This window comes from Lissotriton helveticus, chromosome 8 (assembly GCF_964261635.1).
Source record: "Lissotriton helveticus chromosome 8, aLisHel1.1, whole genome shotgun sequence".
Taxonomy (NCBI): domain Eukaryota; kingdom Metazoa; phylum Chordata; class Amphibia; order Caudata; family Salamandridae; genus Lissotriton; species Lissotriton helveticus.
The window spans coordinates 1,523,527,652-1,523,540,184 of NC_136069.1; the positions used below are offsets into that span (position 1 = coordinate 1,523,527,652).

General features: G+C 44.2%; 1 protein-coding gene across 1 annotated transcript in view; it reads left to right on the forward strand.

The window, feature by feature from the left end:
* The window catches only part of INTS4 (integrator complex subunit 4), a 297,022-nt gene that overhangs the window by 130,897 nt on the left and 153,592 nt on the right, over positions 1–12,533 (forward strand). The window contains exon 8 of the mRNA XM_078658501.1: positions 11,964–12,084. Coding sequence (XP_078514627.1) covers positions 11,964–12,084 — 121 coding nt within the window. The remainder of the gene's footprint in view (positions 1–11,963; positions 12,085–12,533) is intronic.

Sequence of the window (12,533 nt, forward strand, 5' to 3'; positions counted from 1 at the left end):
CTGATGAGAAAATTGTGATTTTGTTTAATGTGTTTTTCCAAGTGCTATTTACAATTCCTTATCTGTTCACTTCATGTCTTATTTTTTTACTGCCCATTGCTGTGTTTGCAGACGCTTCCTTATTTATTTACATTGCAAATGTTGTGTTTAGATTATTAGTTCTCTTTGCAAATGCTTTTAAAAAAAAAATTATAGTTTTTAAAAAATTTTTAACAATAGAGATATAGAAACGTACAGCGTGACATACATAGGAGTGTGACATTAGGCATTTATGTCATAATCAGATCTTCTCTGTAGGTGCAATCTTCGTGACAGTTCATCCCACCATACCTCACCAACGGTGTCAACAGCCCGCAATATACTTTACAGCGGTATGAAAAAAACATTTTCACGGTAACATAGATATAGTAAAATATAGCATACCATTGAACTTGATGGAAGTGTACAGTCTCTCGGCACCACGTACCGCATCAGCAAGGACTACACATATAGGAAATGTCTGTATGAATTAGTTACTTAAGACATATCATGACAGTAGGAGGCTATCAGGGACCCAAAGCGATCCACCCCTAGTATCCATCAATTACTCCTCCGAGTCAGATTCTCCTCCTACCCCTCGCATAAGATAAGTTTGTAACGGTCCCCACATATCTCTTGGTCTAGAGGCCATCGGCAATGTCTCAGCATACACAGATGCTTGCTCCTGACAATAAATAACATCTCGTATCAATTCCCTACATTTTGGAGCCCTCCCCCTGCCCCATCGGCAAGTCACTCTACGTTTGGCCAGTAGCAACACAATATTTAAGAACTTTCTACTGTGTTTGGGTGTTTGTGCAGTATAACCCAGCAACATAATCAAGGGATCCCGCTCCAGCGTAGTACCCATCATTTGTTCAATGGCCTCATGCACCTGCGTCCAGTACTCCCACACCACCGGACATTCCCACGCCAGGTGCAAGAAGCCCGCTCCAGCCCTCTTACACCTGTCACATCTGTCATTATCTGAAAGATTGAATTTATATTTTTTGACGGGGTGTAATAGATACGTCGTTAAAACTTGTAGTGTATGATCTTGAACCTACAGCTAGCCGATACACATTCTGTGACACTACAACAATATTTCCATTGAGCCTCAGTAACCTCACGTTCTAGATCTTCACTCCAGTGATTACGAGCCGAGCTTTCCACCCCTTGCTGATGTGCCGTATAGTACGATACATACCCGATACCAAGTGTTTCCCATCAGAAGAACTTAGTAGAAAATGCAGGGGAGCAAAAATGTCCGGTTCACAGGGAAAGTCCGCAAGAAGCACCATCAATCCCTGTCTCAATCTCGCGCACAAAAAGGTCTCCAATGGCGTGGGACATTCAGCCTGGAATAGGTGTTCAACCGTACGCAGTACCCCCCTCATGAAACCGATCTCCCCACGTGACAATCCGCAGGCCTTTGCACAGAGCTCTAAAGCCCGCCTCCTGTAAAAGGACCATAGTTTGGTGGTATGTGAGAGGGAGTCGCGGTGAGTATAATAACTGCAAGGCCATGACACGTTCACACGCCTCCATGCGTCCATCTTACAGGTTACTGTTGTGAATGGTGTCTCTATAGCAGTAAGAGGGCCGTGTATGAGTCCACTAAGAGGGAGAGGACGTGCCAACCAATCCTCAGTGGCTATCTGTGGCATGCCGTAGGCGAAAACCAGTGGTAGGCATTATGAGCTTGCACACTAATATAATAGGTCTCAAAGTCGGGAATATCAAATCCACCCCTATCATATGGCTGTATAAGGACCGACCATTTGAGTCGAGGTTGTTTACCGCCCCATACTAGACGTATTAACTCAGTGCGAAGCGTCTTGAAGAAAAAAGTCCCAGGGTAATAGGGGATATTAAGAAATAAGTAAAGAAATTGGGGGAGTACCACCATCTTTACCAGAGAAGCTCTTCCCGCCAATGACAAGGGCAGCGATATCCATCGGGTGACATTAGTCGTCAGCTTCGTTACTGCTGTGCCATAGTTTAATCAGAGTGTTTCCCCCCTATCCCTAGATACCTGTATACCTAAATATCTAAGGTCAGATTCGCACCATTCAATGGGAAAGTCTAGTGGGAATTTAGAGACCGCTGGCATAAGTGGGAAAAATTACGATTTTCCCCAGTTGATGTTAACACCTGAGAGCTGTCCAAACACCAGAAATTCCCTCAACAGGGGATTATTATTTTGCTGTGGTTCCCGAATATATAGCGTGACGTCGTCGGCATACAGTGAAATCAGAATTTGTCCCTGAAAACAACAAAACGCCCTATCTCGGTGAACCTAGTCTGGACGCTAACGGCTCAATCGCTATAGGAAAAAGTAACGGGGATAAAGGGCACCCCTGTCGGGTGCCCCGCGATATGGACAGTACAGCGGACAAATGTCCATTTATCAACACTCTCGCAGACGGCTGCTGATACAACAGCTGCACCCATGATATAAATATTGGAGGGAAACCCATTCTCTGCAGAACCTTAAACAAATAACTCCACTCCACAGAGTCAAACGCCTTTGAGGCATCCAGGAAGGCAGCAGCAACCGGAAATTCTGGTCTGTATCAAAGAGAATAGGTTTCGTAAGTTGTGGGTAGTGGCTCTACCTGGGACAAACCCCGATTGATCAGGAAGTATGATCTTATCCATGAGTATGGTCAGTCTCGTGGCCAAGACTTTTGCCAACATTTTTGTGTCACAGTTAATTAGTGACAGTGGCCTATATGAATCACACCCCTTAGGACATTTGCCCGGTTTTAACAAAGAAGTGATAACCACTTCGCGCATCGAAGGATCGAAGGAGGGAGGATCCCCATTTCCAAGGACTCTTCAAATATTTCACTTAGGACTGGTGCCATAATATCTACGTAACACTTATAAAACTCGTCAGGTATGCCATCCAGGCCCGATGCCTTCCCATTTTTTAAGGACATGATGGCCTCCCTGATCTCATCAGTCTCCAGTGGTGCGCCAAGGAACTGTCTATGAACATCACTGAGCCAACATATCACCACATCGCCCATGAACTCATCAAGCTCCACTTCACTGTGTCTTTGTGTGGTATATAAGGTAGCATAGTGTGCCTTGAAGGTTTCTAGAATGCCTACCGTATCATGACATAGCCTTCCCCTCTGTGTCTCTATCTCTAATATATTGTTGTTAAATCGTGGGTATCGGGTAATCTCAGCCAATGCCCTCCCCGGGCGTTCTCCCTCCCCATATCTCCTCGACACCCAATGTCGGCCCCTGAACTTGACCTCCCTTGCAGCCTCTTCCTCGTATGCAGACAATTTGGCCCTAAAATCCTTCTGCACCTGCCCAGTTTCTCCCTCCACCATTCGGCCCTCCAGTGTCTTCAGATCCTGCTCCAAATTCCGCAACGTCTGCTGAATATCTCTCAAGGCCCCAAAGCTCTTAGAAATACAATACCCCCTTATAGTAAATTTAAAAGCCTCCCATATTGTCTCCACATTGTCCAGAGAGCCCTTATTCCGTGTAAAGAAGTCCTTTATGTCATCCTCAAATTCAGTTCGAAATACTAAGTCCAGCAATGCATTCGGCTGCATACGCCATGTCGGCCTGGGCTTATCAAAACCTGGTACGCTAATCGTAATGCTAACAGGGCAATGATCAGAATATGTCTTAGCAAGATGTGCAGCATGACTAGGCCACACACTTAACCCCCTGGATAGTAAACAATAATCTAGTCGTGCCCATGTCCCTGTGTGCGACTTAAAGTGAGTCCCCTCCCGCCTCAACGGGTGTAGTTGACGCCAACTATCCACCAGACTCCCCTCTTCCACAATGCCTGCCAGTACCTCCCGTGAGATATTATGATAGTGTACTGTAACATCAGCCCTATCCAGAGCAGGAATCAAAGCAACAGTAAAGTCCCCCTCCCCATATAATGTGCACAGAACCTATATCTATGATTTTACCCCATAGGGACGTGAAAAATTCAGGCGTATCTACATTGGGGGCATAACAATTCGCAATCGTCACAGAATCCCTGCCCATTCATCCCCATACAATGATATATCTCCCCTGAGGGTCCGAAATTGTACCTGCAAGTGCAAAGGGGACGCGATGCTTGATTAAAATGGCAGTGCCCCGCGCATAGGAGGAATAGGAAGAGAACGCCTGGACATTCGCCCATCTGTTGGCAAAGGTGTTGAGAGACTGTGGGTTTATGTGCGTCTCCTGCAGTAATGCCACCTGTATCTGCTGCCTGTTTAAATATGCCAGCATCTGCCTGCATTTCCTTGCATTATTCAATCCTCTGACATTCCAGGATAAAATCCTTAAATCTGAGTCACTCCCCTCCCCAGCCATACTGTCCCATGTGGTAATACTGACAGTCTATCAATATAACACAAAGCACCATTAGTCTTATGTATATATCACATGCCAATGTCACAAAATATACTGTACTGTCATCAACGCTGTAAACTCCCCCCCCACAACCTCCTCCCTCCCTCCGAAGCATCCCAATTATGCCAGAATCTAACACTCACCCCCACGAAACCCCCCCCACCCCACCCCCCGCCCGCGCCCAACAAGCAACACATAGGTATTTCAGTGTAAAACAATTCTGGGGTACACACGGCTATGTAGACAATTTACGTCCGTCTCCATTGCGGCATCTGAGTAGCGATATTCAGTGCACTGTTCAATTTCTCTGGTACTCATCATTATATTCCAGCTTTCCGTTCTGTCATCCTGCCTGATGGCGTGAGTCTGGCATCTTCTAGCGGTTTTCAACCTGTCGACCACCTATTCCACATCTGATGTTAGTGTTTCTTCTGTTTCTGGGGTCGCACGCTTTTGTTTCTTAATCTTTTTAAGAAAATCCTCCACTTGTTGTGGGGTGGTATATATTCTGTGCGCCCCCTGATATGTGATACGCATCCATGCCGGGTAGAGCAATGCATACGCTATTTCGGCTGCTCTGAGTTTCTGCTTCACCTGAAAAAACTTCCGGCGTTCCTCTTGGACATGTAGCATAAAATCAGGAAACATAGGTTTAGGGCCTAGTGCTCTGTGGGCTCTCTCAACGATGAATTGTGAGGACAGCAGCTCTGTTCCTACCACGTCCTTGAGCAACCTTTACACATAGTCCTCCATTCTGCCAGTGTTCGTACTCTCTGGAATTCCCAAAAGGCGAATATTATTTCTGCGACTGCGCGCCTCAATGTCCTCATTCTTAGCCTTTGACTTTCAATAATTTCTCCATTTGCCCAACTGTTGTTTGTAAGTGGGTAGTTGTGTCCACCGTATCCGACAACCGTTGCTCGGCCTCCTTGATGCGCGACTCATGCCCCTCCATCTTGCGCACTATCGCGTCCATCCGTGTGGTTAGGGTATCCATTTTGTCTGCGATAGTGGCAAAGCCCTGCCGTACTTCAGAGAGCATGGATTTCAAATCCTCCCCCATTTGTGCCTGATGATCCCGGGGCCCTCCACTTGCACCGGACTCGCCTTCCACCGAATGTTGCTTGGCTCCCTTCTTGGCCTCAAAAGTGAGACTGGGTTGTTGCGCCTCCAGTTTCCCCATGATGGCGTCTGCCGATGCCCAGTGGCACCTCAATTGCTCCAATCTCTGCTCTTGGGAGCCCTTTGCGCTTCCTCCGCTCTCTATCGCGTATATGCTGCTAGCTGCGTCGTCCTTGGCTATATAGCCCTTTGCATAGGATGTGGCCAGGAGAGTTTGTATTCAGTGGCACAATGTGACCTGATCACCCCAAGTTGGACCATCAGTAGGGGTGCCTACCTCTTGTTAATGTCACTATGCGCCCGTGATTACTATCGTACTTCTTTCCTGTTCAGCCGAGTTTAGCCTGCACACCCCAGACTAGTCTGAGCCCTTTCTGTTGTGCGATCACGCATATTCTGGGAAGCGTAGGCCGCAGAGCTCTCCCTGCGCTCCACCACTAATGAGTCCCGCACTTCCTTTGCACCTTCTTGGAGTCACATGCACAAAGAGTATCTACCTATCGTAGATTAGAGCGCTCCAGTCACAGCCATTCACTGTAATCAGTTATAGGCTATGCCCCTCTCCGCTCCAGCAGGCGGGAGCCGTGCAATCTCTTGTGCAACCCGCCTCACCGCCTGCAATATCGTCCGCGCTGTCCAGCCGCTGCCAATCGTGCCTCGCTCCCTGCACTTTCACCGCTCAAATGTAGGGATTTCTCCACCGCTGATCATTGCATCGGGAGGCACCCGTGGGCAGCCGCTTTCAGCACTCGAAGCACTCACACTCTCCCGCAACGCCTCCGCACCGCCATTTTGTGCCACTGGCCCAGTTGTCACATGTGCAGCCTGGAGCTCAATTTGTCGTCACCTCCCACTTGCTACTCCAGCCGATCTCCGGTCGCCCGCTGCTCTCCGCCTCACCGCTCTGCTCACCGTTAAAGATATCACAAATCTTCTTATAAACCAGCTCCACTATTACCGCTCATGTTCCGCTACCTGCACCCTCGTTTTTACGAGTATTGGAGCGGATTTTAAACGAGGATTAATAATAATTGTCGGCCGGACTGCGGGAGCCTCACACAGTGGCGGCCATTCCGCTAGTGCGCCACCTAGCACCTCCCCTCTTTGCAAATGCTTAAGTTTGTTCTCAGGTTTGTACATCTCGCCAACATCTCTTGTTCAGCTAAATAGAAATGACATTCACTTGGTTTTATTTTGTGATCTACCTAAGTTCCCTTTTGTTTATTGACTGCTCTCCCTCCTTTCCAGCTGACTTGGAATTGCTTTTGTGACAGAAAGTACAAGGCAAAGCTGCTCAAAAATAACATTGTCACTTGAGAGTTTAGAAAACTCCTTGTGCAAGCATTTGTCTGCACACACAAAAGTGCAATCTTCACCCTTGTGTCATCAACTGCTAAATCCAGTTTCTGTTTATTCAGCTATTTTTGATATTGCCTTCTGTGGTTTTAGAGTGTTGTTTTTCTAGGTTTTTTGGGTGATGTTGCTTTTATGGATGGGGACCACCCTTAGGAAAATCAACCTGGGTTCCGCCCAATAAAGCATTATAATGCAAACCTCCAGGCCACTCTGCATTACATTCCACAGTTCATTGTGTTTTTAATTTTCATTGAATTTCATTTACCTCAGATTAGAAGTAGCACAGTGCATTCAGTAGATGTTACTGTTAACTTTGACCAGGCTTACTCTGATGTCTGGGCAGTTTGCATCCAGTGAGATATTGTGTATCATACACTGGAATTGATCAGAGAATGTTAAGATACCATATTTCTTTGATGTCCAAAAAATAAGAGACTGGACTTTAATACATGATAGAAGCTACTGCATCTAGGAAAGAGGGGATTTTATAATCTGCCCATTCATCAAGTCCTCAACACCCATTGATAGTGGTAAGAAGGTCACCTTCCCCGTTTAGGAGCAAGTTGGTGCCAAGTCAATAACTTCAGAACCTATTAAAAAAAATCTGTTGTAGTTTCTGAGGTATCGTTATCTGAGACAGTGTTTTCTGCACTTCTAAAAGCAATCTCCACCATCACACTAGAAATAGCTCCTCTCAGCCTTTTCCAAATGGTAGCTTATAACCTGCACATTTGGGAGAACTTAAGCACATTTACAGATTTGTTTCCTCTGGTTGCTTCTGAGGGATTTCAGTTTTGATTTTCAGAAAGCAAGTGGGCTGCTTTACAACTGATATAACTTAATAAAGATTTTGCAAATAGGTACACAGGGTCTATTATTGGCTCAGTTGATATTTTGAGACATGCCTAGGTTTCATTCAGATATTCAGGAAAACATAACGTTCTGATGCAGAAATACTGTTTGGTTTATAAACTAAAAGACTGTAAAAAAGCGCAAAATATGTATAGTGACTTCTAAGTCAATAAGGTTGATATACACTTGTGCATTGTGAGGCTTTTTTCAGCCTTCCCAAGGGTAGACTACTATCAAAGAAAACCGCAAGCATCCAGCCTGAATTTTAGGTTTTGTTGCAAGCCAAAATGATTACTGCTGCTTCTATCACAATCAGAGATTCCTCTAGCAGTTGGGCTAACTTCCGCTTGTGGTGCATGAGAATTGAAGTCAACAGGAAGCATTCATCCTCTTTAAGACGATGTCTGGCATAGGTTTACCAATAGTGGGTGCAAATCACTCTCAACCAGTGGGTGATCTGTGTAATCAAAGGAAAAGCACACCTTGATCCTACACTCAAGCCTTCTTTCATGTTTTACACGTTTAAAAGGTAATCTCCAGAAGTCTTCCTGTTGAAAAGGAACCAACTACCTGAGAAGGAAAAAGTCCTGTTTTTTTTATTTCAGATACTTCATTGTGCCCAGAAGGACTGGGGCATCAGATTTATGTTAGGCCTTTATAATTTGTATCCTGCATACCATTCCAATGACTCAAAAAGTTGAGAAATCCTCCACACTGTTAATACTAACTGTAATACAGCATAGGCCAAAGACAATCCAAAAATGTTTTTTTATTTAACTTCAAGTACTTTTCTTTTGGAAAAACTAAATAAAAACAAAACAAATCAATGTTATTTTCATAGGATGGACTAGGAAAGCTGGACGGTATGAGAATGCAAGGCGCAGCCTAAGTTACTGTGTTTCTCATTTGAATTGCATAAACCAGTGTCTGCATCTTTACCCGAAACACACTTTTCTTCCCATGCAAAGAGAAATATCTGTACAAATTTGGAATGATTAGTATTACAGTTATTTATACCTCATTGAACCGCAGAAGAAATAGAGGGTGCTTTAGAAGTAATTGACTAGTCACCCTGGTTATGCTAAAGAGACATTCAAGCTCTGCTTTCTATAATCTCATTATGAACATCTCAGATAGTCTGTTAGGTATATTACAGCTTTGTCAGCAAAGTCAAGTAGATGCTTTACAGCATCATCAATAAAGTCTTGCACATTAGGAACCTTGCGTGTTTGCATAGAAGAAGAAGTGATCAACACAGATCTATTAGTCCAGGAGAATAAATTAACCGTGGGTTTCATTGTTTTCTGAACCCTGGATAATTGTAGCCATTATATTAAAGTGGGGTCATGCTATTCCTCTGCTTCGCCACAAAAGCAAATTTAGCATTTGATGCAGCAAAAAGAAGTGCATCTAGTGGGACTATTCATTGTGTAATTTGATACTCTTCCCAACCAGGAGAACGTGGGTGTTTATTTGCCATTTTATTTTCAAAAGAAGGGAGGAAGGAGATCACTTGATGTTTATTTGCCATCCCTTCGTTACCTATTAGAAAGCGGCGACTCATATATATCTAGAGCTTTAGATCCTTGTTTGCTGTCGTCAGTGTAAGGAATCAAGATTCTTCTAGTTTCATACCATCCGTACACATAGGATGATGTAGACCACAACAGACCTTTAATAGCCCTTGTCCTGATGAGGCCCGTATCTATTGGGCTGAAACGCGTCAATATTATTAAGAAGACACCATCAAAAATGTATGTTACTAAAATAGATCAATAAGGAGTGCTTAAATAAGAAAGGTCTAAATAATATACACCGTCTAGGCTCCTGCTCTGTTTTTTGGTAGATCTTACTTTATAGGAATGCTCCGTTTACTTTAGTAAGCATCCTTGTTGTTCACAAAATGGGCTATAATGCACATAAAGGTTGTAAATATATGTGTTAGTATGTCAATGTAAATATCTTGTATAGTTTGTGATGAATATAAATGTGGTATGTGTATATATATATATATATATATATATATATATATGTATATATATATATATATATATATATATATATATATATATATGTATATATGTATATATATATATATGTATTCGTTGTGTCTATGTAGTTTATTGTACGATTATAGAAATAACTCTTTCTCTCTATGATAAAAATAGAACAGTAATCAAAAAATAACAATAATAATAAAAAAAGTTCTGTGTCATTAAGTTTGGTTTCAGATGAATATAAAATATAGATTGGTTCTGATATGATTTAATTCAAGCAGGAAGGGATAATTTGTTTTTCTCTGTCCTTGAAATAGATTGATTATTATTTCCTATGCATCATTTTTTGTTGAATATGTTCGTTACCCAGATGCCATAGGGCTACTTGGGTTGCCCCTCTTTATAAAGAGATCTAGTGGGACTAGGGGCAATGATTTATGATCAGCAGGTACAGAATTAATTAGGAATTTACCTCTTGATGCCTGCCATTTTTTCTGTGGAATGTGCAGGAATTTCCTTCAGGACTTCTGTTGTCGTTGACAGATTAACAAATGCGGGATGTAAATGTATTGTATTTTGTAAAGCGCACAGCTGCCCCAACGGGGCGTCCCGGCGCTGTATAACGCTGTGGAACCCTTCCTGGCTCTCCCTGTGAGATGCCTCTCCTGGGCACCCCCAAGGTGAAGCCAGGCATCCCAGTGTTGTAGGGGCCGTTGTGGAGATTAAGCAAGCTATTGCCCAGAGTTGCAGCGTGGGACCCATGATTAGAGTAGGCGCCGATGTGAGAATTATCGAGTCCGCGGACATTGAGCCCAAGACCCTGCCGCGTCGGGACTTGAACCCTGGTCCCGGGTCCCTGGTCCCGGGCCTGATCTCTGCTTCAGAGTCTGCCGCTCTAACCAGTGAGCCACACTTCTCCGATTGCGAATGAGTTATTGCAATCTCATTTGTGTTTTCTATAAAGTCTATGTTGTCCTGAAGATGGTACCTTCCATTATTTCAATGCTTAAACTGTGTTCTTGCATTCCAGTATCTGCCTGGTATCAGCCTTTACCTTGTGGGTGGCAGTTTTTCCATTACAATCACTGTTTTTTGTCCAAGAAAAGATGCAGCTTTTAGCCGTGAAGTTGCAACGCATTCTGTTTGCTTGAAGATTGGCCCTGTGCCATTATCAATTCCCTTCCTAGATTTGAAAATGTGAAATTGAATCCCAAAATACTTAGAGACGAGAAGGATGATGGGGGTAATTATTATTTTATTTTTTTTAAACTGAGATGGGGATGGAGGTACCTTTAAGCCTTTCTCTCCTTTCTTTAAAACACACATCCAGCATCCAATACATTGGGATGTGCTGTACAAGAACCATAGATGCATGTGTATAATAACATTTAGGGCCTGATTACGAGGACAAGGGTCCTGGGACCGCCGAACTCACGGTGGCGGACCGACCGCTACCACCCAGGCGGTCCGACCACCGTATTGCGATGGTGGTGCTGGGACCGCCACAAGACCGCCGCAACCACCAGAATCCAGCAGTGGTGTTGAGAGGGGTTGTAAATGGTGGCAGTGCCGAAGCCGGCCCCGCTGAGCAGATTAGGACCTGCAGTTTCACCGCCCATTTAATGGTGAGGATCCCGCCTTGAAAAGGGTGGTGGTAAGGCAGGGAAGGGTCCAAATTTGGCCCTTGGGCAAAACTGCCCTTGGCGTTGTGGGCGGGGGGGGCATATTTTATCCCCCTCTGGAATTGCACCGTCGTGCATGCACTGTGTGGCATGCACAACATGGTGCATGCCACGCCGTGCACAACCGTGCTGTAGGCTCTATAAAGGCGGTAGTATGCTGTTTAGGCTCTCCTATGAGCCTAATATGCATGCTGCGCCGCCCGCCCACCATGGATTTCACTCTGAATCCGGCGGGTGGGTTCACCAGGGTCTTGGCGGTCTTCTTGGGACTGCCGCAGTGGTGGTCATACAGGAAGGTCGCCAAACTCATAATAAGGCCCTTAGAAACTGCCTGTGGCATTTAGTGACTCATGGTTAAGGATCACATCACATAACATAAATGATAGGAATATTCATGCATGAAGAACCTCAAACTTTTAAAAGTGAAGCTTTCTTTTTTTATGTTTTCTTGTCATGTCTAATTAGAGAGTTCATTACCAGCTAGTAGCGAGTGAAGGAGAGCAAGTACAACTAAGATCACCATTGATTTAATTTTTACTTTTTGTTTCTTTAGTATAGTACCAATCCCTTCGTCAAATGAGGAGATCCGCTTGGTTGATGATGCATTTGGAAAGGTTTGTCACATGGTCAGCGATGGATCATGGGTTGTAAGAGTGCAAGCTGGTAAACTACTGGTAGGTTTAATCAATAGATGTTTGTTAATGCAGTTTCTGTCCATATTTATGCATTTAGTTCACAATTTTATAAAGCAGTAGAAACATGAAACTTTTACAAGAAACCCTGTTGACACAAGGTCTTATATGTAATGCAACCTAGAAAGGAGACCGCATAATATGAATGGAACAGCAGCATGGCATGAGTGGCTGACTGTAAATAAATTCAGTATAAAGCATATGAGAACTAAAGGGAGGAAAGCAATGGGATGAACTAGGAAGTGCAAAGGCAAAGCTAGAGTAAGGATAGGACAGATTAGCGAGCAGCTTAGGGTAGGAGAAGAGAGCAAGAAATGGAAGAAGGATTTGGAGGGAGGTGATTAATTGAGGAGGGAGGGAGAGTGTTTGGGAGAGGTGGAGAACTAAGTGATGGGAGAATAAAATGGTAGGTAGAGGGTGAGTGTAGGGGA